Consider the following 24,157-nt stretch of genomic DNA (forward strand, 5'->3'; position numbering starts at 1 on the left):
ATTCTGAAAGTCTTCCAATGAAGCTAAAGGTTTGTTTTATTGAGCAGTTATTGTTAGACACATACAAAGGAATACATGTACTTCATAAACTGGGTATTAAAAAAATGAAAGACAATTACCGTGATGTAAATGCAATTTAATGCAAATTAAATATAAAAACAAAAATTAGAGTGCTCTAATGACAAATAGAGCACTACTTGTACCATAAATGAGCAGTGATTTTTTTTAAATAGGTAAAAAAAAAAATTGTGTCACAGGATTATTAATAGTGATTTAATACTTCATTTTAACATTTTAAATTGTATTCCACTTCATGAATCTTCAAAAGAGTTGAGATGTGCAGCTCCGTCATCATCGGGTACAAACATCATCATTGCACTGGAAGAGATGACAAAGTTAAATTAAACAATAACAACAATAAATAATGAGCTTCAGTCACTCACAAGCAGCAGCAGAAGCAGTTCACAGTCAATGTGGATGAAGCCTTGTTTGTCTAAACATCACGTCTTGTTTGTTGTCCCTTCAGATTGTTTGCTAAAGTTGAAACATGGGCCTTTCTTGTGGGAAATCTAGTTTGAGAGCTCCCAAACCTGGGCACAGATAAAAGAGCTTCCAAAGTAAATGGAAAGGTTTGAACAGAGACATTACTTCTAACAGTATTTGTGGTCTTGGTTTTATCCAGATCAGCCTGTGACCTCGCCCTTTTAACGAAACATTTTTCGGGCCTTTCCAAACCAAACATTCACATCGGATAGCTTGTGACTTGTACCCGTTCCCGATACATTTTGGCCCCTCAGAGACAACAAGGTCTATTCTGTTGTGGGTTGGGGAAATGACATCGGCTGATCGTCAGAGATCATGGGGACATGGTGCAATAGCTTTGACATGGTGGGTTCTGTGGGAAGCAAGCAATAGAGCTAGGGGGAAAAGTAGTTGAGGAGCATGTGCTGGATTCGATGGGCATGTCGAAAGCCCTGACGATCACAGGACAGACCCCACAGGACCCAAAGTATTAGGCCCATGATCTGTGGGCAATTTATTTTTATAAATACACCAACATATTTTTAAATCAGAGCTCATTTTTTTAAAGTGAGTTTTTATGTTATTGTCCATTATACCAATACAGCAATCAACATGGATTTTCTAAATCACTTCTCAAAATGTGTTTTAGGCTACACTGGTGGGGCACAGGGCTACGGTAACTGGGACATGGATTACTGGGGTTAAATATGAGGTGAAACTAAGCTGAATGAAAAGAGTTGTTGAGGAAATAAACAAGAGTTTGCTGATGTAATTGTGCTGACCTTTACTTCACTAAAGTCCAGCTTTTTTGTTGTTAATGACTGATAAAAACTGACAGGTGTGGGGCGTGAACTTTTATCAGCTTGAGAAAATAGAGAAAAAAAAAAATCACTACACTTTGTCTGAGATCTATGTAGTGCCTCCTTTTATATAAACTGCTGCACTTAATTAACCTTAAAAACACCCTTTTATAGCCTGAATAAGAGAAATATGACGCATAAGTGCTTCCATTTCCTTAAAAAAACCCCTAAAACTAAAGATATGCACTCTGATTTTGCAAACAAATTGTTAAAATAGAATAATTTGACACATTGACACTGAGGTTATTCTTTGTTAACAAGGGTTACATGTGAAGAATACTGCTACTCTGATGGGTGTTTATTATATACAAGACCAAAGCCAGCAGCTGGTTAGCTTACAGTGATTAGCCTGGTTCTGTCAAAGGACAACAAATATCACCTTAGAATAATCAATGCAAATGTGGATAAGCTTTAAACTTTGGATAACGCTAGCTGTTCCCAGTCTTTGTGTTTCATTAAGTCAATTATAGCCTAGTTGTAGCTTCATATTGCAGTCCTGACTGCATGACTTGAGCCTCTCACATAACTGGAGGAATTTTGAGCCACTCTTCTTCACAATGGTGCTTCAGTTCATTGAGGGTTGCAGGTATTTGTTCATGCACAGCTTTCTTAAGGTCCGACCACAGCATTTCAATCGGATTGAGGTCAGAACTTTGAGACATTGTGCTTGGGATCATTGTCTTGTTGCATGACTCAATTTCAGCCAAGCTTTAGTTGTCAGAAACATGGCCTCACACTTGACTCTAGAATACTTTTGCATACAGAAATGTTCATGGTCGACTCAATGACTGAAAGGTACCCAGGGCCTGTGGCTGTAAAACAAACCCAAATAATCATATCATATGCTGTGCTTGGTTTTCACCAAATGTGGAGCTGTGCATTATGGCCAAAACCCTCAACTTTAGTCTTGTATGCCCAAAGGACATTACTCGAGAATTCTTGTGGTTTGTTCAGCTGGTACTTTGCAAATCTAAATTGTGCTGTCATGTTCTTTTTAGAGAGAAGAGGGTTTCTCCTGGCGACCCTTCCAAACTAGTCATAGTAGTCCAGTCTTATCTAATTGGGCTGTCACGAACTTTAACATTTAACATGCTAACCGAATCCTGTAGAGTCTGAGATGTAGCTCTTGGGCTTTTTGCAGTTTCTCTGAGCATTGTTCACGTCATCCTTGGGGTGAATTTGCTGGGATGTTCACTCCTGAGAAGACTGTGACATTGTGTGACTTGAATGCTCCAGACCAGCAAACTGCCAAAATCTCTGCTCTTACAGAGGTGCAGACTGTTTATCATTTGTCTCCCATTGGTAACCAATTTATAACACTGTCATGACAACACTGACTCTCCAGCTTCTTAAAATCCCACTGTGCACATTGGGTAAGAAAATTCTGTGTCACTTCTACCAGAGGATTTAAAAAAAAAAAAAAAAAAGGATGCAAACAGGGCAAAATGATTAGGGTGTAATCCACATGAGATAACAATGCCCTCAACAGAAACAGTCACTGATTCAACTGGCAGCCGGTACTGAAAGTCATTCCTGTGTCCTCTTACTACATATGCCCGATTTCTACTGGGCTGTATGAATAATGCACAAAATAGACAGACACACACACACAGACAGAGAAAAACAAAATAAACATATCAAAATTCTTGTTAAGATCTGTCACTAAATGATCATTTGTCAAGTGCGAAGACGTTCCTTATAAACATAATAACAGTAATGGTCAAGGACTTGTTAAAAATATGAATCCCTCCATGATATAGTGGATACTTCATGTTGCAGAGCTTTCCTGTCAGGGCCAGCTTTTCAGCTTGCACTACACCACTGATATGATATGGATTTGTAAAATAACTGCTGTGTTTTCAAGTACAGAGATCATCATCAGTCAAGTTTAAAAGGTTTCGGGGCCTTTGACACAGACACTGACAGACCATGAAGATGCTGTAATAAGTGTGAAATTGCCTGTGAAAAGGATACTCTGATGCATTTGTCTCTTCTGACGTAAAACAGAGTCTGCTGAAACAAACTGATGATTAGATCAGTCCAGTGTTTTCTCACACACACACACACACACACACACACACACACACACACACACACACACACACACACACACACACACACACACACACACACACACACAGACAGACAGACAGACAGACAGAAACCATGAAACCTCTGGGCTCTATTAAAATTAACCCTTTGCTTTACAGCTTGAACTCGCTTGGTAGCATTAATTATAATATGGACATGTATGGTATGCCTTACCACTGGCCTTTCTCCTGCTTCTACTGTGGCTGAGAAACCCAAAGCCTTGGAAATATCCTCCAAACGTACATAGTCTCCTGGTGAATCCTGGATAAAGTGTAGTAGGACCTTTTCTCCACCTTTGCAGTGCATAAACAAAGGATTTAGATACTGTCATTATGTAAACTACAGCTGGCTTTGTTTATTACAATACAATAACAGAATTTTGCTTTGGTTAACCAAAAATGGCACCATAAAGAACAGCTTTCTTACTAGAGATCCTATATTAAAAGAAAAATACATGAAAACTAAAAAAAAAAAAAAAATGCCACAGCACACAAAGAAGAGTATTTCAAACATGTACTGTATAGTGCAGTTTGGTTTAACACAAAGCTTCTGTTTAGTGTCCAGCTAAACTGTTTCCAAAAATATTCAGATTTGGAAATAAACCTTCAAGAGTGTAGGTGCTCGAGGACTGTTGGTTGAGCCAAGATTTTAACACTGGGAGACACAACAGACAAAGGGACCTATTACCTACTTTCTCTACCAGATGCCCTTTTCATAACGACAAGCTGCCCTACCACACCGCAGCAAAGCATAAGCACACTACAGAGGGAAGATTAGAGTGAATAACCTTTGAATTTTGGTTATAACTCACTGTTAAAACCTTTAACATATTCTTAGTTTTCCTACCTATAAAGTGTTTAAGACTGTGCCTTTTTATTTGGTGAGCATTTTCTCTCCTTTATACTGAATTATATCTGGGAATTTAACTTTAACATATTATAAACAATGAAAAAAAAAAAACCAAACACCAGAAAAAAAAAAACTGAATCCTTCTAACTGTGTGGCAAATAAACAAAAGTGAGAATAGTCAGTAGACCTGGGGAATACTGACAGAGGTGAGTAGTTCAGCAGTTGATGATTGCACTGCCACAATGTGATGCTGTATTGCCCTCTAGAGGACGCACCACGAAAATGTGACTGAAAATGACAGCAGACCTTTTCCGTATTAGTGTCATGCCACAAGTTCAATATGTAGGAAATTCCCTGATTTATAAAGTGTTTTAAACCATCAATTCCTTTCCATTCACTTACACATCTTCTTAAAAAGAGACCCTTGCACCCCCCCCACCATCCTGCGTACACCCAATGTACCTTTGGCCACAATGAGCATGCCTCCACTCTGGAGCAGATCTCCTGAGAAATTTCCCTGGATTCCTTCAGCACTGGCCTGAAGACAGCAGAGACAATCAGTTTGAAAAAGTCAATGAGTCATTACCTTTTGGCATAAGATATATCTACCTTTGCAGCTACATCCCGTACTTTCTTCCCCAACGCGGCAGGAACCACACTTAAAGCAGTGTATCTGAATGGGAAAAGAATACAGTTGTTCTCTAAGAGATCATCCCAAGATTCTGGCATTTCCAATTGACTGTGTACACTCTGGACAGTTCACCAGTCCATCACAGGGCTACCATATAGGCATACAAACCATTCATCTTGACATTCACCTGTCCAGGGTGCCTGGCCAATTTAGAATAGCCATTTAAACTAATGTTACTGTCTTTGGATTGTGGGAGAACCCATGCAGATCCAGGGAGAACATGCAAACTCCACACATAAATGCCCCAGACAACCAGAAGGGTAAAACCCAGAACCTTTTTGCTGTGAAGCAACACTGCTCTAACTACTGCAGCACTCGGGCACCAGTTCTATGTGCAATAAAAATACATTTAGGGCACTCACCGTTTGAAGTGCAGATCTTTGTAACATTTCTTTTGCTCATCCACATAAAGGGCTAAAAAAAAAAAAAAAAAAAAAAAAAAAAAAAAAGATGATTAATTATTATTCACAAACACACAACGGGACTGGTTGCAGACAGCTATGTATGCTCTCAGCAGGCCAAGCCCAATCTGTTATACAAGTCCAGTTTTAAACTTAAACAGTCAACGGAAACTCTGAAACTAGGACTTTATAAATAAAATTTTTAGTGTACCAGCTTATAGATGATATTTTCCACTTAAACCTGATGATAAAGTGCTGCTTACATCCTTTAAAAAAACCTCCCTGCTTGAACTCCTGCAGCCCAAATTCTTCTGGTCCGACTCCCACTAGAGCCATCCCGTTGGCCTTCAGGTCTGGCTCCAGTTTGCTGATCTCTGATGCCGTCCACCGACACACCTGGCAGCCAAATCTGCGCAGGAAGAAAATGACCACCGGCTGGTCCTGCCACAGAGACTGGAGCTCTACTTTCTGAAAGACAATCCAACAGAAACACGCACAGTAAACATATGGTAAAACTGGCCCAGTCTCTTATACGTAGATTCAATCAGTGCAGTGTTATGTCACAGGTGAAGATCATCATTATGTCACCCCAGAGGCTTCATTTAGGCAGCAGCTGGTTCAGTGCTGGGAAACGGGCCTCTATGTGGAAAACATCTACTTGATATCACAGCATCGTTCAAAAAGGAGCGTTTTAAACGCAAACCAAATACATTCAAAATAAATAAATAAAGCTCACGCCTGTAACTTTGAGCAGATTCCCCGAGCAGCCGCCCATCTATGTAACTCACCTCCTCGCTTTCACCGCTCTTCAGTAAGTTTTTTCCAACTTTAGCGAGGTCGACTGTTGCCATTTTCTCCGAGTTGGTTTAAAGACTCCAAAATACCACCGCGTTCACAAATCAATGCAAGACGCTTCAAGAGTGAATAATTTTACAGTAACGACTTCTTTTACACCCGAACAACCAGTTGCAAAACAACTGCATCCGTATACGCCTACTGAACACTGAGCCTCCAATCACATCCACATGGTACTGAAAACTCAGCCAATCACCGGGCGAGCTACGGGTAGCTTTTAGCACGTGCAGAGAGTACTACAATGGCCACACCTTTTGTTTTTTTTTCTTTCTTTTTTTTGGGGGGGGGGGGGGTCTGAACACAGCATTGCTCTTTTATTATGATTTATATTTGCGCACACTATTCAGGATGAGTAATTTTAAACTGAACCCAAGCTGGTGCCTAAATATGTGAAAAAATTTTCATAATATGTTGCATAACGTGCAACACAGGTGAGCTCAAAGGTGGGATTTTATTGCATAGCCTCTGTTTCCTCCCTTACGATATATAGCACCTCGAGACAACTGTTGCTGGGAAGTGGTGTTACACGAATAAAACAGACTTGAACCTATCCATTTCCCCAAACAGAAACCATTTCATTAAAATATATCAACCTTAGCCACAATAAATTTAATACACTATACCTAAGGGGGTGTTTCCATCTCTCATGTACCAAGGTGGCTATCCTGCAGGCCAGATTAACCTACTACAAGTCAATTAGACATAATGAGCCTGTTATCAGAGGTGGCCCTAAAACCACTTTAGTATTTCTACAGGGACCAGTGCTATCTTTCATGCTGCCATTTAAAATAAAGGGCAACAGTTGCTGGTTGACTCCTGAAATCTTGAAGGAGCAGTTAAAGAAAGCATGCACCTGCTGATTGGAGAGTTGCCTTACGTTTGCAGCCACACTGACCTGAAACTTCCATCTGCTGTTATTTCCCTCTGTTACTGCTGACAATCACACGCAGATGGGTGTGCTCATGCAGAACAAGGATTGTTTTGCAAAGCAGGCATTTTGAAATGCCATAATACAAAAACATGTGCCTTTGCGCTATATTTTAGGCCAGCTACAGTTGACCTGAGGTTTCCTGTTATGACAGCTCATCACATCTCCTGCAAAAAGGGTCTACAGCTGTCTCACCTTTCCTTCAATGCAGTCCTCTCACTCCCTGCCAATGAGGGGCCTAACTGTACCAACAGGGTCTCATTCATAAAGAAACGGGGGTGGGGGGCATTGTTGCATGTTTTCTGGACTGGACTGAAGGACGTGTTCTAGAGGCACAGTCTGAAAGGGCAGCAGGCTTTGATGTAGCCTAGGTTTTCTCTCATGTGGTGGGTGTGTCACACACATTACCCAGTCAGCAGCAATGTGTAGCCTTCATAAATATGCCATAGTAAAGAGGCAGCGCACACAATGGGCCACACCCTGATGTGCTATACTATACCTGTGGGAGCTGATAGATGCTATAGGGACAGGAAGCAACACACTACCATTTTACAACATTTCACTGCTACTCTGGTTTGAATGTTTAACTAAAAAAAAAAAAAAAAAGTGAAACATCTGCACAATCAGCACAGACATAAAATAAAAAGTATGTAAGCACATTCAGGATAAATACAGCTACTTCAAAAACAGAGCTGTCTGCATTAATATGTGTTAAATCAGGATTTCCTGCTACTTTCTCAGAAAAGTCACAGTCAAAGTTGACAAAACTTTTTAGCGTTTCAGCTAAAAGCAGGAAAGACAAAAAACAGTAATTTAAGTACGCACAATTAAACAAAGATGCCAGTACCCAAATACCCTGTAAAAATGGTGCATTACCATTCCTACAAAACTAAAACTAAAAAAAAAAGAAAAAAAAGATTGCATCTTATTTAACTCTTTACCTGCATTTGGAATATTTTAAAAACTTTCAATATTTAAGTGATGAATCAAAATGTGCTTGTTCATTGCATTTTGTATTAACTGTCATACCGTGGATCCGTGAGTTTAAGCTCTTAAATAAAATGAAGCGCAGTATTTCAGCCTGAAGGGTACTGGAGCAGAAATATTAAGTGTAATCTTAATTACAGTAAATATGTAGGCTCATACTGGAGTCGAGTGCTATATGCAGATAGATGGGTCCTCAGTGCTGATGTTGAAGGGAGGGGCGTGACGTCACGGGAGAGACCGGGAGGAAGATGCGAAGGGGGAGATGAGGAGAGGGGGAAGGAGAAGGGACGAAGGAGAGAGCGGGGGGATGACTGCATCAAAGGAAAACAAAAAAACAATCATGACTCCTGTAATTCATACTACGGTTTCTATACATCACAAAGGTTGCTGTGTTTACCTACACAGTATGCCGCAATAAATGACGAGCCGCCCCGAAAAGGTAATTATCCTCTTTCACGTCTCAATTTGCACGCTTTTTAAATTTTTATTTATTTATTGTTGCATCCTCTTACACAGTAGGTCGATTGCCTGATCGTCACCTTAAGAGACTGATGTCAACAGAAGAAAATAGCGAGGATCATTTAAAAAAATCAAAACCAAAAAAAAAAAAAAAAAGAAGAAGAAAAGGAAATAATCGATCTAATACTGTGTGTCAGCACAGGATCTGCAGGCTATTTGTCATGCATTTGCTTTAAATATCAGCGGTAATGATAGCTATCCTTATGATTGTCCTGAAAGCCGTCATTGTCACCCACAGAGCTTCCATTGTGTCCTGTCTGAGCTTCCTACATGAAAAATTAAAATGGAAACAGGCGTCATGAGCGCTGCCGCATAGTACACTGCTGTAGTCAGCCACACCGAGCACATGGGCTTTGCGCACAGCATGCGCACTGGTTGCAGTGCATCGTGTCCACCGACGGTGTCTGCTCATGACTGCAGTGTCCTTTTGGTCGCACTACATAACCATTAGCTGCACCACTTTAATTACTTGCTTACTGTGCTGATCTTGAATCAAGTCAAAACAAACTTTTAAGCATGTCTGAGTTTTAACTCATCATTGGCATCACCTTTTAATATATTCCAGCTGCTGCTGGCTTGAGAGAGATGTCATCTCCAGGAATGTGCACCCCCAGTGACCCCCTCTTGGCCAGTCCAGGAGGGAGGTTATCCACAGCTCAGGAAGGTATCTGGAGAAGTTCACTCCCCAAAACTGCCAGCTTCCCGACATCCACCACTCGGCACCTCAGTCACAGAGCCAACAACTTCCAAAGACAGCCAAAGCGGAGGAAGCTGATAAGACCTTCACCTCCTCCGCCACCCAACACACCCTGTCCCCTGGACCAGCTGGACCTCAGTGAGCTTCCCCCGAGACGTACCTTCCAGGAGCTGCTCTTCAATGGCTGCATCCTGTTTGGTATTGAATTCAGCTATGCCATGGAAACGGCTTATGTGACTCCAGTGCTTTTACAGATGGGCCTACCTGATCAATTCTACAGCTTGGTGTGGTTTATTAGCCCCATTCTTGGTAAGTAAGGAGCAGAAGTAGAAGACTAGCTGGTGTACAGGGATATGTGAAGTATAATTGCTTGCAGTTCTATTTTTTTATGTATTTTCACTTTATATTTTGTTTTGACTTGAAGGATTCCTTGTTCAGCCTCTCATAGGAGCGTGGAGTGATCGTTGTACATCCCGGTTTGGGCGAAGAAGACCCTTTATTTTTGCCTTGGCAATAGGTAAGACATGTTAAAAGAGTACCACAGTGATTTTTTAATTGCACTTACGTGCACTTAAGTGACAGGGTTGATCAAATGGTAAATGATCATTTCCCTAAAACCTTAGCGGTTTTACAAAGTACTTTATAATGTGTTTCTTATTTCTATTATTTTTGAAGAATGTTCAAAAAAATACAGTAGCATATCATAACCAAGGCCATAAACACAAACTTGCCACAGGCCTATCCACCTACTTGCAGTATGACATCCAACATCTCAAATACACTGGGTTTCTTTGGAGAAAAAGTAAATAGCAGAAGTCCAACTCCCAGACAGTTCAGATCTGATGGCTGTACAATAACAGGCTGTGTCTCTGTGTTGAATGCAATCCAGAATCAGGCATCTTTTTTCTCAGCCATCATCCCTCTGTGCCTGATCTGGAAGTGTTCACATTGCTGCCCTACCACTATCATTACTACTATACTGTAGTCCACCCATGAGCTAGTGAGAGCAGCATTAGCACCCAGTTCCTCCACAGGAGACAGGACTATAGCACTAGCATGTTTGATGACACTTTACACTTTGTCAACCCACTAAGTGCACCTTTCTCCCAAATTCTATTTATCCCTTTTCCAAGTTTACTCTGAGATTTTATATTTGACTTATAGCCACATCATTTTGATGGTATTTAATTGGCCAAATATTATATACAGAGTCAGTAGAAATATCAGTAGTACTAACTATTTGTTATGCACTACATTAAAAAATGGAAAACCTGGAGTTCATGACATGTAGCTCCAAAAAAAAGTTCAGGCTTTCCACCCTCATCTGGCTCACAAAAAAGGAACAGAAAATTTATGGTTAACTTCAGTGCTCATGTTCATAGTTATCATGTTCTGCTTTGTAGGGGCACTGATTGGTCTTACTCTGGTGCTTAATGGACGGGACATTGGGAGTGTCCTGGCTGACACAGCATCAAATCACAAGTGGGGAATTGTTCTGACAGTGTGTGGTGTGGTTCTAATGGACTTCAGTGCTGATTCAGCTGACAACCCGAGCCATGCCTATATGATGGATGTGTGCAGCCCAGAGGACCAAGATCGGGGACTGAACATTCACGCGTTACTGGCAGGTAAGAAAATACTTTTGTAGTCGCAGGGAACCAGGGAGCTATAACATATCATTAGAATTTTGGAGCAACAGAGGAAGAATTTAGCTGCTAATGGAAAGATTTTGTGCTTTTATTTTCTTCCCAGGACTAGGAGGCGGATTTGGCTACATTGTTGGTGGCATCAACTGGGACCAGACACAGTTTGGAAGGTCAATGGGAGGTCAACTCCGGGTCATATACTTGTTTACAAGTGTCACATTGGTGATTGCTACAACCATGACTCTAATGAGCATCCCTGAACGGCCCTTACCAAAGAGCCAGCCAAACAAAAACTCCAGCAAAAACAGCCTGAAAAGCCCTAGCCTCCCTCTTCCTCCCTCTCCACCTGTTCCCCCTGGTCCGGGTCTGGGACTAGATGAGGAAGACGAGGACGGTCTCTACAGCTACAATTTCTCAAAGTCTCACCCATGTAATCCTGACCCCTTGGCCCATTCTTGCAGTGCAAGTGCGCGTCTTTGTGCTGGCCTCAATAGCCCCATATCACCCTTAAGTCCTCTCACTCCAAAATATGGCAGCTTTATTAGCAGGGACAGCTCTCTCACTGGCATCAATGAGTTTGCCTCTTCATTAGGAACCTCATACATTGACAGTGTGCTCATAGACTGCTACACAGGTCAGCAGACTCCCCAGGCTTTGCCCCCTAGCTCTACCACTGTACCCCTGCCTCCAGGTGACTCCCCTCCCCCTGATGATCCCACGCAGGGACCGGGGAACCATCCTGTAGGACAGACCCAGGCTGATGTGGTGTCTCATCCAGCTGGGGATGCTCAGGATGTAGAAGGGCCTGCTGGAGATGCACAATCTCACGGAGCATCTCAGGTTACAGCTGGGACTCAGCCTGGTGCGGGGTCACATCGGGGCTCTACTGCTGGCATCCTGAAGCGACCTCAGAGTCTCGCACTGATGGAAGAGCCCACGGCGACCCAGATTGTTGGGCTGGAGAATGGACGCAGGAGAACAGTGACTTTCAGCCAGCAGGTCAGACACATATTTTGAACCTGAGCTGTTTTGTGAGCAGCCACCCCAGGATTTTTTTTTTTAAACATGATGTCTGTGTTTTTTCTCCGATGAAGGTTGCAAACATTTTGCTCAATGGAGTGCGCTACGAGAGCGATCTAAGTGAGAATGCGGAAACTGGAGAATCCCAGATGTCAATGAAGCTGCTGTGTATAGCCATCTACAGAATGCCTCCTTCTCTGCGAAGTTTATGCACTAATCATTTTTTAGGTGAGGAAAAAAAAACATTTCAATGTAGCTCTTTTGAAACATCCATCTCACCTTAAAAATAAGTGTTTTTCATTTAATAATTTAATTAAAATGTGAGTTTGCTTCCATCTGTGCTGTAGGCTGGCTGTCCTTTGAAGGGATGCTGCTCTTCTACACTGACTTCATGGGGGAGGTTGTGTTTGAAGGAGACCCCAAAGCACCCCACGACTCTGAGGCTTACCAACGCTACAATGCCGGTGTCAGCATGGGCTGCTGGGGCATGTGCATCTATGCATTTAGTGCTGCTTTCTACTCAGGTAAGTACTCACACTCGTATTACATTTGGCAAATGTGATTTCTGGCCCTGGTTGGACTTGTGCACTGGTTCGTCTTACATTGAAGTCTCTCTTCTTTTCTCCTTCAACTTGCAGCCATATTGGAGAAACTGGAGGAACGTTTCTCTCTTCGCACTCTATATTTTTTTGCCTACTTGGCATTTGGTTTGGGCACAGGTCTTGCCACGCTATCCACCAACCTCTACGTGGTACTTTCTCTCTGTGTCACCTACGGAGTGCTCTTCTCCTCTTTATGTACGCTGCCTTACTCTTTGCTGTGTGAATACTACCAGAGCCCTCAGGTCAGTTTCTATATATATATATATTTATATATTTATGTGCGTCAATTACCTAATCATAGTTGCTGGATGAAATTTTTCCTGTATGAACATAAACCTTAGCAATATCATGTTTGTTTGTTTGTTTGCAGTAGAGTGCTTTCTAGGTGCTTTTTGCCAGACATTAGCATCACCCTGGTTCAGTAATCAAAAAGCTAACTGAATCTTTCTTTAGGCCTTTTAGATTACTGCAGAAAATAGGCTCTCTGGGAAATGAACACAAATTTTGTTCAGTGAGATCATCTTTCCCAATTCATGTAAAGTTTTTGATTTTTTTTTTTTAAGCCGTAAAATGCACAGATTTTGCTGTAAACTCATTGCCCCACTAAGCGCCTGTGTTTCCTGTGATGAAGTTAACTTTTGGAGTTTCATTTATCCAGATTTTAGCAAACACCTTCTCTGGTACAGACAAAAGTGGAGTATTTGGGTATGTATTTTGTACTTCTAAAGCTTCTAAAGTATCTAACGTCGAGATAAGGGACCTATAAGTACACAAGGCCCATTTTCAGGTTTTAGGACTCATTCCTATAGTACTCCTTACGAAACAAAGCTAGCTTTGTGCTGGCTGTAGCTTCATAATTAATATAGAAATATAAAGAGAACAAATAGGCAAACTATCAAAGTCTTCTCTTACAGCTGTACCCAGCAAGTATTTCAATGCTGAATAAAGATCAGCTGCCTTGAAAAATAGTACTCACTGTGCTCGACATCTTTCCTAGACGCCACCCAAATGTCCTTGTTGGGCTTCCTAATGTGTGTTTGTGTTCAAGAATTGTTTTGTATTATCCTTTCATAGATTAGATCAAAATGAAACAATGAAAACATTTTCGATCAAAAGAGTAAGAAAGTAAAAAAAAAAAAAATACAACACAAGGATGACTTGTCCTTTTTGGGGGGGGGGGGGGGGGGGTGGAAAATCAATCCATTTGGAAGTTCACCATTGGATGTAAACTTAAGTGGCTTAAAAGGGCTTTTTATATATATAAAAAAACCAGTTTCTACTCTTTGTACATTGAGTGGATGTTCTGTAGCTGTGTTCATAGTCATTTAATAAACAAATTAGATGCCAATCAAATGTCATTATATTAAAAAAACAAAGACAAGTGCATTTGATTTCTCCACTGCTATAATATAACCCACATTTCTTGCTTTGTATGCGGGGTTTTGACCGGTCCACTATTGTGCATGGAAAGAATGTCACCTTCTGGCTATCTTTGGTATAGTTTTCCGTGGCCACTTTTGACAGGGGAAACAACAACAACCATACTTGCTGAGTACTTACTTGCAGTACACTGACTGTTCATATATTGTAATGAAACCAACTGTGTCTTTCAGTTTTGTGGCTCATCAGAGGAAGGGACCAGACGAGGGATGGGGGTGGACATCTCTCTGCTCAGCTGCCAGTACTTCCTGGCTCAGATCCTGGTCTCTGTGGCGATGGGACCTCTGACCTCCCTAGTAGGTGGGGCCCAGGGAGTGATGTACTTTGCAAGCCTGATGTCATTCGTGGGCTGCCTGTACTCCTCTCTCTGCGTGGTGTACCAGCTGCCCCCCCCTGAGGGTGAGCCCCCCGAAAGCGAGACCCAGCCACTATTGGTGCACATTTAGAAAAGCCTCTTATAAATTTATTTTTACCTCATACACACACCCACTCACTCACTCACTCACTCACTCACTCAACGGTACTGCCTCTTAGTGTCTGCTGTGTTGACCTTCACAGCACTGATAGTGACAGGCGCACTGTAAATCCTGCCGCACACTGTACAGCACAGATTCACATATTGCTTTACATCAATCAGCACTGCTCCTCTCAGAGCTAGACAGACAGACAGACAGACATTGGCCACCGCTCTAATATGTGTATACATGACCAGCGTGTTCATATAGTGTGTGTGCCCATGCATTTTTCCTAACTTTTGCAAATGAATGTATGACCTCTTTGAATGTGTGTGTGTGTGTGAGTGTGAGAGAGACTCTGAGTGACTCCTGTGAGTATAGATAAGCTGTTCTTGTGTCTGATTCTTTGCTGTCAAACTCTTGCATCATTTTTCTTGCTCATTTGTTGGTGTTTTAGGATAGAAGTGTTTACCAGTATATGCAGGCTAACCACAGCTTTCCCCTCTTTTTCTTCCTTTTATCAGTTGCCTAACGTCTGCATGAGCTGCAGTGTAATCTCTTAAAGCCTTGTGTTAACGTTTTGTTTTGGTCATATGGCCAAGGGAATGTCTACCTGCCTGTTTCTCTGAGTTAGCATACTACACCTTAGGCAGGATTTTCGGACTAATTGAATGTGCTGCCAGTAGCCATTCACGCTCACTGTTCATTCCTCTTTATTAATTCAAGAGCTCTCATTGCATAATTTAGCAAACACTTAATATTCACGTGAAGCCGAACTATCCCTAATCACAGTCTTGAAGGGCTTCATATTGTCCACATTTTAACAAATACAAATAACACTTTCAACACTATCCAGTCATTATGAGACTTAACCAGTGTGCTATCCCCAAATTTCACAGTTTGGTGCTGGGTAACCCTTAATCAAGTCCCAAATATGAGTACAATGCCAACTAAGTACTTAATCATCACAGAGCCGTGTCGAATAGGATGAGACACGCATACTCATACAGAAAAACACAGAGAAATGTGTGCTGGTGGCTAATTCTTGTCTGGGCCCACACTAAGCCATGGACAGCCCTGTGAGCTGTCACCCTACTCCTGGCCATGCCATTGTAATAATGACAGTGATTCTTGTCATTATCAGGAAGAGGAGAAGTTGAAACTGGGGTGTGAATCAGCAATCAGTCGGAAACCGAACAAAACAGAAGAAGAGAAAAGAGAGAGAAGACTCATGTGAACTATGGGTAACCCTGAAGGTGGACAGCATTTAAAAAAAAAAAAGACTGTGGGGGTTCATAGAGCCTGAAGCGGCAAGTGCTTATCGTCATCATTAGGGCGCATGCTTAAGGTAGTAGGCTTCCACTCCACTATGCTCAATCCATCAGTGCAGTATAGTGATGACTTTCTGTTAGCTGGAAGTTTTAAATCTCACACCTTTTTCATCCTCAAGAAGCCATCTTCACCACTAAAACGGTACAGTTAACTTTTTACATCTGCTGTGCCATGGCAAAGCGGTATGCTTTATCTGTTCTGCCTCAACACGGGCACCGAGCCTGATTTCAGGGCCTCAAACAAGAGGTAAACCTAAAACTTTTTGTGTTGGTTTCAACATGCTCTTGCCCCAGAAGAATGTCTGTAATTGCCTACTATCAAAGCCTCCTGGACTGACCAGATGCACGTCACGCTAACGTTTCTGAGGAAACGGTAAATGTGCGGCTCATGCTGTTGCAGCTTGCTTTAGAGAGAAATAAAACACAGTTTTTGTGTTACATGGTACCACCTATTGCTCAGTATTAGCAGTGTTACTGTAAAAGCTACTTTAATTCAGGGTTAAGTTCAAACTAAAATGATCATTTTTGCCACGTTTGACTCCTGTGTCAATTATTTTGTTGCAGGCCACATCTGTTGTGGCTTCCTTAATAGAGCTGAATTTCTTAGGTACACCACATGGGGGAGTGAGTGTGCACAAGAAAGTAATCCATTGATTCTGTTCACCCTTTTCCATTACCAAGTGAAATTATTCCTGTTCCTTCCTGCATCTAAGCCAGCCATTTTCCATGTTAAGGAAAAAATGGGTCAAGTGACATCATCCACTTATAAAACCATGGTTTTTAAAAAGGCAATGATGATGATTATTAACAGGTAACAAAAAGATGAGACATTCTTAAGTAAAAAGACATTTTATTTTGTTAATCAGAATATACAAAGCAGTGGCTGAAGTAACCGAATGTCATTCTGGTTCTGCAAAAGGCAGTCATGTACACAAAACTGAGCTACCCAACCATAACGTAACACTCATTGAAAATGTAAGAGAAACAAGGTATAAATGGTACAAACTTGCGTGGAATGCATACAGAACAAATGACCAAAGCTTTAAGATTTAAGAGGGGTTAATTAACATTGCAAAATCCTGCCTCCACAGAACTGGGGAGTTGGGGGGGGAAGAAGGGGGTGTCAAACAATCTAATCTTGGAGGTGCAAGACAGAGCCCCTTTAATTCATTTGCACCATCTACTATGTTAACAGGGCAGCTCAGGATTAAGTAGCAGCTCAACACAAAATATTACGCCTTTTAACTAATAATGCTAACAACTGTCCATTATCCCCTGCTTAAAACTTATCTTTGGTCCTTTAAGTGTATCTGAGAGGTCAACATGAGCCTTGGAGGTGAGCAGCTGCCTGTATGTATGAATCATCTGGTCAGCACTGACATAATAGAGTTTGTGCTTCTAACATACTGATATTAAACCTCAGGAAATTGAAAAACAATTGATCTTGTGGCGTGGCCCGATTTGTACAAGTAGGAAAAAAAAAAAGCTCATTTTAAAGACCAATAAATAACATTTCATAAAAAAAAAAAAAAAAAAAAGTATGCAGGGCCACTATGTTTCAAGACTCCAGTGCAATGTGATAACATGGGAGCAAACAAAAAGAAATTTCTCTCCAAAGATACAGAAAGCACAAGCTCTACAACACGATGTTGACCAGGCTGGTAAGACAGTGCTGCAAACAAGTAGCAGGGCAGAGACCTAAGCCTCCACTTCTGCTTCTTTTGAATCCCCGTTTTCCTCTGTCTTCTGCTTTTTTGTCTCCACCGTTTCCTGATGGGAAAAAAAAACAAAAAAAAACTCACATTAGCAAAGGCCAAGACACAAGATTAGCCAAGAAGCATTAAAAATTGTACACCTAAGCCTGGTGACAACCCACCTCCTCCTCCTCAGCTGCACGCTTTGCAGGCTGTGCATCAGTCTCCTCAGCAGGGGGCGCCTCCTCTGCATTCCCTATAAGGACAGTTTGTCACTTCAGAAATTACAGCCTTCACTTCCAGTGTATTTTTTTGTATATATATCAAGATTCACTTGTATTAAGTCAGTGGCAAATTTTTCAGGTCAAGGCAACACAAGACAAACATTTATGAGGCAAATCAGAAGAATCTACAGACAATTTACACATGGTTGCATTTCCAGGCTTTCAAAAAACACTAGTGGTACTTCATATTAACTTACCTTCCCCATTCTTGTGCTCCTCCTCTGTGGTTTCTTCCACTTTGTCACTGTGTTCAGCACCGTTCTGAATAAAGAAGAGGAAACGTCAGTCTAGTAAGGTATGCCACGACTGGGCTTCAATTATGTAAACAAATTATTTGCAGAACAACAAGGAATCCAAGCATATTTGAAATTATCCTCCCAGAGACTTGCATGTACAGACTCCGTTGGGGATACTTAAAAAGGCAATGTGTAGTGAGCTGTTATTACACCCCTAGAGGATTAGCTACCAAGCTCTGGGAAACCTCAGACAAGAAAAAAAAAACAAAAAAAAAAAACACCCCAATGTAGACGTCCAGAGGCTTGGTAGCGAACATCTGCCATTTCACAACCCAAACAAAGCACAGTGTGGCGAGCAGCTGAACAGGAGGGGGGAGGCGGGTGCAGGGACACCTGCATGATGAGGGGCGCTAAGACAAAAGGCCATGAGGCTGGTTCTCGGCTCCAACTTACTGTGCCATTTGCAGGTGCGTCCCCGTTATCGCTCTTTTCCTCCACTTCTGCTTCTTTCTTCTCTTTCAGCTCCTACAAAATAAGAGCCTTTAATCAACGTTGAGTTCAGAAAAGAGTTAATTCCCAAGTGCCAAACGTTAGTCCCACATCGGATTTTAATCGCAAGCTCGGTTAAAGAAAATAAAATACGGTGAAAACAGAATTCACGGCGTATTATTTTAGAAATACTTCGCGGCAATGCTGGTCGTTTTCGCCACATGCCGCGCAGTAACACAGCAGTGGCTTCCCGCCCACAGCAGTAGCTCCGCTCCACCAGCTGTACCGTATGTACCGCTTTGTCTGCTTAACGAGACATTTTTAAGTCAAACCACATCACACACATTTCAGTTTCCAGTCACAGCAATTAGTCGTCGACGCTGAAAATTGCTAAATAAATCGCCTCCGCGAAGTATGGCTTTTGTCAAGTGAAATTTAAGACAAGTTACTGATTTAACTTACATGAAGTAACATTGATTATAACGTTTGCTACTGCCGTCGAAATACTCACTTGTTCAACCACAACTACCTAAAGAAACATAAATACTGTAACAACTTATACAAGTTCCTCAAACCTTTCAACACGACGGTTCAACCGAAAAAAGAAAAACCTGAATGAAACACACCTTGGCTGTAACCTCTGCAGAGGCGGTTGTGTCAACAGCTGTATCGGCCATGGCTAATTTTATGTATTAATTTAGATAATTATGTTTCTGTTGAAAAAAAAAATCTCTCGTCTCTTTGCCTCCGTGTGAACAGCCCAAAGACGCTGAGAGAGAAACGATGTCTGCCCTTCTCCGCTTTTCTCTCGAGCTCGTTGAAAATCCACTCTCGTTGGATACAGCGGCTCCATCTTACACCTGATTGGGCAAGACCGACCACCGGGGTGTTTGATTGGATAAATGTCTTGTCAATCCTATAAACGAGGCCCACCTCCGGACTATCTCACCCCTGATTGGTACATTTTTTTTAAAGCGCTGCACTACACCATAATTCTTTTTTCTTTTCTACTACCCTTCAGTTTGCGTTTGGTTTTTTAACTGAAATATGAACAATGCATGTTGTGAAAGTTATAATAATCAATAAGGATATACTATATGTTAATATTCGTTTAAGCAGATGTATTGTAAAAGTTTATACACACACAGGAATACCCTGGGGCAATATCTTTTGTCTCAGCGCTCTTTCTCTGCAGAGATGGGGTTTCAAATTACATGCAAAAAGGAATAATGTGACGGGGTGAAAGCAGACGGCCACTCCTCCTTTCTATATTTAACATTTTTAACGAAATGTGCTCATGCTTGAGTGTGCTCTTCATTTCACTTTTTTTTTTCACTTTACAAGACCTGATCAGTCTCACCTAGGCAGGAAGAACTTCAGCACGCATCTTAATTAACAACCCAACTATAATTTAAAGGGCAACACTATGCCCGCACAACCTGAGAGTCCAACATCCATCTTAAAATGAATTGTTAATTATTTTGGTAGTTGCTGTGATTCTGGACTTTGAATTTTTTGTTGTCTTTAATTGTGATTAGATATCTCATCCTCAGATAACTACATTTATATTTTTTTTCCTTACTGAAAACAGAAAAAAAAAATTAATAGTTTTAAAATAAAAATTACAAACTGCAGTCTTTCTATATTGTGTCTATAGTTGATGCAAAATTGGGAAATGACATCAGTTAAACAATAAACTTTCTGCTTTGCAATTTGTGAGCTTATTAAAGAAAGTAATAGGGTGTGGTATGTGCCTACGGTTGTGTGAAAGCCTTTGTAGCTCACATTAAGTTGTAACTTTTATTACAGTTAAAAAACTTCCTATTTTGTGGGTAAGTACAAAACACCTGAGGTTGATCTTGCACAGTATTACTATAATCACTGTGACATGAGCTATATATTCAATGAATGAAAAACTATGCCATTCCTGCTGTGAGTACAGTAAAATATACAATACTGTGCAAAAGTCTTAAGCCAGCCCTCATTTCTTTATTTTTTTGCTAGGAAAATGAGAGATAGGTGCAACGATTTAATGAAATGTGCAAACATATGTGGAAATACGGTGTAGAAACAGAAACAGAGTTTGTACAATTCTAACAAGCTTGAAAGTAAATATTTGGTTTGACCACTTTTATTCTCCTGTTAGTCAAGCTTTCTTGTAATTTCTTTAAGTAGTTTTCAAGAATAGTTCTCTAGGGTTCTTGAAGGTCATTCAAATGTCTTCTTTGGATGTTGGCTGCCTTTTATTCTGTTCTCTGTCATGATGATCCAACACTGCTTCAATAATGTTGAAGTCTGGGCTCCAGGGAGGCCAATCCATGACTGATAGTGTTCCATTGTGTGCTTTTCTGTCCAGGTATGCTTTTACTCCATTGGCAGTGTGTCTGGGATCATTGTCATGCTGAAAAATGAAACTGTTGCCAAACAGACATTTTCTAGATGGAATGCTAGATCAAAATCTGATGGTACTTTTCTCCAACACCACTGCCTGAAATGCAGCTCCAAACCATGACAGAGCATCTACCGTGTTTTACAGATGGCAGTAGACACTCACTGTTGTACCTCTCTCCTGACCTGTGTACGTATTGACGATGATTTGAAACAAAAATTTAAAAATTTGAGTAATCACTCCATAAGAACCGTTGCCACTGATGTTCAGTCCAGTTCTTGTGTAATTGGCATACCTCAGCCTTTTCTCCCTGTTTCCCTTCCTTAAGAATGGCTTCTTGACAGCCACCCTTCCCTGAGACCATTTCGGATGAGGTTTCGGCAAACAGTAGATGGATCAACTGAAAGGCCAGATGCATCTCTCAGGTCCTGTCTCTGTTCTTTGCTGGATTCTTTCCTATTTCTTAAGGTCATGACTTTCAGATACAGTTTATCTGCTGTACATAACTTTTTGGGCTTGCCACTTCTTCTTTTGTCTTCCACTTTCCTCTATTTTTTTTAAGATACACACACCATGCACACCATGCCAAGATATGTCATGCCAATTGCTTGGGTGAAAAAATAAAATTTTATGTCTGTCAAACTGTGTCATCTTTGGCAAGTTGTCTGTCAATGTTATGTGTAGACATCCCTTGAGTTATGTGCCTTTTTATTCTTAAATGATTGATAGGATAGTGTTTGGCATCAAATACTCCCATAGTATTGTCTGCAATTTATATTTGAGGTGCAACAGATAATGCAAGATTTAAACATGTAATTCCATTTAATCTTGATTGAGAAAATAAATATTGGTTTTGTTGATAAAAGGTTGTGTGAAGTCTCAAACCAAACTATTTCTGCTGTACTTCAGAACATCACTGAGATGAACTTTCTTTGCCATCACTGCAGTTGCTCATTGAACAGTTAAACCAAAGGAAGTGGTAACGCACCCCTTTGTGGGCCCTGAAGTCTGTAATTTAAGACTGCATCTGGTCACTGCCTCACTGTCAGTTGAATACAAAGGGAAATATTTTTATCTCAGGTAAAATCTACATATTTGTGCCATTACACTCTCACCTCATCTTTGAGGCTTGAACAGTCTTCGCCACCCCATTCAGAGTTGATTTTCATATTACATTTAACTATAGTTAGCAAAACAGTGTCATTTCCACTTTCACAAACCATATTTGCATGTTCTTCACATAAGATCTAAATTGCATTTGGATTTCAAACAAGTCTTTCTAATGTTTGTATCTTGAACTTGTCCCAACACACCCTAGCAGAATATCTCAACACAACTATTTCCTCACCCTCTAATTTTAAGACCTTCCAAAATCAAATCCGAGGCTGCCTCGGTTATCATCTCCATGCATGCCAGCGTTAAAACCGCTGATTCTAAAGAAGCCTCCAGGCTTTGTGTTGTCATTCACCTCACATTCGGCTGAAACACAATTATGAAGAGTGTAATTATACAGGGAGAGATCAAAGGGTTGTGTTTCAGTCTACAAGCTTGCTAGTTAAAGATTTATTTTCTGTTCCATGTAAGGTTTTTTGTTTTTTTATTTGTTTGTTGTCCTATAACATTATCTGCTAACTGTATGGATGTTGCTGATTTAATGCGTGAAATATGGACATTGAAGCGATATGAATATTAAACAAAGGATCGGATGACTCTGTTCACAGAGTGTTAGTTTTTACGATGCGGTTGAAAATTGATGTTAAAAGCTGCAAAAGAAAGGCATCACACCAGCGTCCTCGGATTTAGGAAATGAATGGCCATGTAGAGTATCCAGAGCACTGAAGCAAGAATCCACAATGTAATGAGCTCAGTGTGTGGAGAAGCTAGTGTGAATCCATGGCAGGAACAGTGGAGCAGACTGAAAAGCAGCAGAAGGCATTACTCACTCTGTTTCTGCAACTGGAAAATGGGAGCAATCAGAGAGAGGGGGAGTGTTTGTGAGATCATTTCCTGTCTTTTTTTTTTTTTTTTTTTTTCTTTTGCCTACCTCAACGTGTTTCCATGCGCCACCAATATGCTAGAGAGAGAAAAAAAAATCTATCTATGGGCAGCCTGTGCTTTCTGCAGGTAAAAGAAAAGATCAAGCTGTAGCTCAAATGGGACATTCAAGCATAAAACTAAAACAGAGATGCAGAGATTTTCATAACATTCTTATTTGCCATAATCTATGTTTACCACACTTTCCACAGGGACAGGAAAACTTTTTATGGCACTGAAAATTATTGAGACCACAGAAAGTAATACTTTATAAAAGCCTCTTTGTGTTCACAGTGACTCATGTTTGAAAATAAATGAAATATTTTGTACCCGTTCAGTCCTGCCTATGGAAACGCTCGCTTGAGTGCTAGGCTGTTACCTGCCAGGGGTGGAGGATATAAGATGGGAAGTAGTGCAGGTTCATTTCTCGTGGACAAAGGACCGACCTGACTTGTGGAATGTCAGCACTTGAGAGAAGAACAAAGTGGGGTCCATCACGGAGCAGAGGTCAGGACCAGGAGGGGGAAGGGTCTCAATAATTGGAGAAATTGGTGGGGGCAAACTGAGCTCTTTTGTTTCACATCCTGCATGGCCTGGCTGATGTTTTCTAGTTCTCAGGCAAGTCTTGCAGAATATAGAGACAACATGAAGTTGACTTCTCACTGGGGTGCAAGGGCCTAGTGAGTGTATCTGAGTGTGGGAAAGTGTGGTCTTTAATGAAGACAAAAATTACTGACTGTTGACAAAAATGACAACTTATATGCTTGTAGTTCTGCCAAAAGAGCTCTGGAAACTCATGCTGTCTCTCATCAATGGAGCACAGGCCATCAACAACCCCCCTCCAGCAAACTCAACTCTGGGTGATTTTCTCTAAATTCTTCCAGAGGTGTCCGCTCTGCATGTTTCCCTCACTCCATGTCAAAGCCTGCCAAGTGATGTGGGCTTCCTGTGGGTGTGGCCAAGCCACCTCCACAATCTTCTTGGGATCTGTGTGGCTGTTGGTTCCTGGTTTGTTCTTGTCCACAGTTGTTCATTGTTATCCTCTCTGGTCGCTGGATAACATGTTCCAAATGGCAATCTTGGTGGCTGCCTTGGATGCCAGAAAGGGGGTCAGACTTGCAGCTTCTGACACAGAGG

General features: G+C 41.1%; 3 protein-coding genes across 5 annotated transcripts; 1 reads left to right on the forward strand and 2 right to left on the reverse strand.

Moving 5' to 3' along the window:
- Window positions 1–205: 205 nt before the first annotated feature.
- Window positions 206–6,420, reverse strand: prxl2b (peroxiredoxin like 2B). The gene is made up of 7 exons (XM_030729848.1): window positions 6,203–6,420; window positions 5,678–5,882; window positions 5,376–5,427; window positions 4,932–4,995; window positions 4,785–4,860; window positions 3,648–3,766; window positions 206–378 (listed from the first exon to the last, which is right to left on the reverse strand). The coding sequence occupies exons 1-7, from the start codon at window positions 6,263–6,265 to the stop codon at window positions 352–354; spliced, it is 606 nt and encodes a 201-aa protein (XP_030585708.1). The 5' UTR covers window positions 6,266–6,420; the 3' UTR covers window positions 206–351.
- A 2,061-nt stretch (window positions 6,421–8,481) lies between these two features.
- Window positions 8,482–21,164, forward strand: slc45a1 (solute carrier family 45 member 1). 3 transcript variants are annotated; one of them, XM_030729801.1, is made up of 10 exons: window positions 8,482–8,623; window positions 9,269–9,709; window positions 9,825–9,917; window positions 10,804–11,028; window positions 11,153–12,045; window positions 12,141–12,294; window positions 12,414–12,590; window positions 12,705–12,910; window positions 14,282–14,507; window positions 20,954–21,164. In XM_030729801.1, the coding sequence occupies exons 2-10, from the start codon at window positions 9,289–9,291 to the stop codon at window positions 21,007–21,009; spliced, it is 2,451 nt and encodes an 816-aa protein (XP_030585661.1). In that variant the 5' UTR covers window positions 8,482–8,623; window positions 9,269–9,288; the 3' UTR covers window positions 21,010–21,164. The 3 variants fall into 3 exon arrangements, with proteins under 3 accessions (XP_030585661.1, XP_030585662.1, XP_030585663.1); XM_030729803.1 differs by lacking the exon at window positions 20,954–21,164 and adding an exon at window positions 15,708–16,416 and having other exon boundaries at window positions 8,483–8,623; XM_030729802.1 differs by lacking the exon at window positions 20,954–21,164 and having other exon boundaries at window positions 14,282–16,416.
- On the reverse strand, window positions 16,728–19,430 carry LOC115780550 (prothymosin alpha-A). Its single transcript, XM_030729804.1, has 5 exons — window positions 19,224–19,430; window positions 18,562–18,633; window positions 18,070–18,133; window positions 17,771–17,844; window positions 16,728–17,664 (listed from the first exon to the last, which is right to left on the reverse strand). Exons 1-5 carry the CDS (start codon window positions 19,272–19,274, stop codon window positions 17,593–17,595), a joined length of 333 nt encoding a protein of 110 aa, XP_030585664.1. The 5' UTR covers window positions 19,275–19,430; the 3' UTR covers window positions 16,728–17,592.
- Window positions 21,165–24,157: the final 2,993 nt, after the last annotated feature.

Source organism: Archocentrus centrarchus, chromosome 5 (assembly GCF_007364275.1).
Source record: "Archocentrus centrarchus isolate MPI-CPG fArcCen1 chromosome 5, fArcCen1, whole genome shotgun sequence".
Classification (NCBI taxonomy): Eukaryota; Metazoa; Chordata; class Actinopteri; order Cichliformes; family Cichlidae; genus Archocentrus; species Archocentrus centrarchus.

What these genes read in the sequence shown, in the direction of transcription:
- prxl2b (XM_030729848.1), bottom strand. Translation starts at nt 6,265, where the DNA reads ATGGCAACAGTCGACCTCGCTAAAGTTGGAAAAAACTTACTGAAGAGC. An exon ending in TACGGGATGTAGCTGCAAAG is followed by an intron (nt 4,861 to 4,931) that starts GTAGATATATCT and finishes TGCTGTCTTCAG; the next exon opens with GCCAGTGCTGAAGGAATCCA. An exon ending in CATGCTCATTGTGGCCAAAG is followed by an intron (nt 3,767 to 4,784) that starts GTACATTGGGTG and finishes TGCACTGCAAAG; the next exon opens with GTGGAGAAAAGGTCCTACTA.
- slc45a1 (XM_030729801.1), top strand. Translation starts at nt 9,289, where the DNA reads ATGTCATCTCCAGGAATGTGCACCCCCAGTGACCCCCTCTTGGCCAGT. An exon ending in TATTTTTGCCTTGGCAATAG is followed by an intron (nt 9,918 to 10,803) that starts GTAAGACATGTT and finishes TCTGCTTTGTAG; the next exon opens with GGGCACTGATTGGTCTTACT. An exon ending in CAGTGACTTTCAGCCAGCAG is followed by an intron (nt 12,046 to 12,140) that starts GTCAGACACATA and finishes TCTCCGATGAAG; the next exon opens with GTTGCAAACATTTTGCTCAA.
- LOC115780550 (XM_030729804.1), bottom strand. Translation starts at nt 19,274, where the DNA reads ATGGCCGATACAGCTGTTGACACAACCGCCTCTGCAGAGGTTACAGCC. An exon ending in CTGCAGAGGTTACAGCCAAG is followed by an intron (nt 18,634 to 19,223) that starts GTGTGTTTCATT and finishes CTTATTTTGTAG; the next exon opens with GAGCTGAAAGAGAAGAAAGA. An exon ending in GTGCAGCTGAGGAGGAGGAG is followed by an intron (nt 17,665 to 17,770) that starts GTGGGTTGTCAC and finishes TTTTCCCATCAG; the next exon opens with GAAACGGTGGAGACAAAAAA.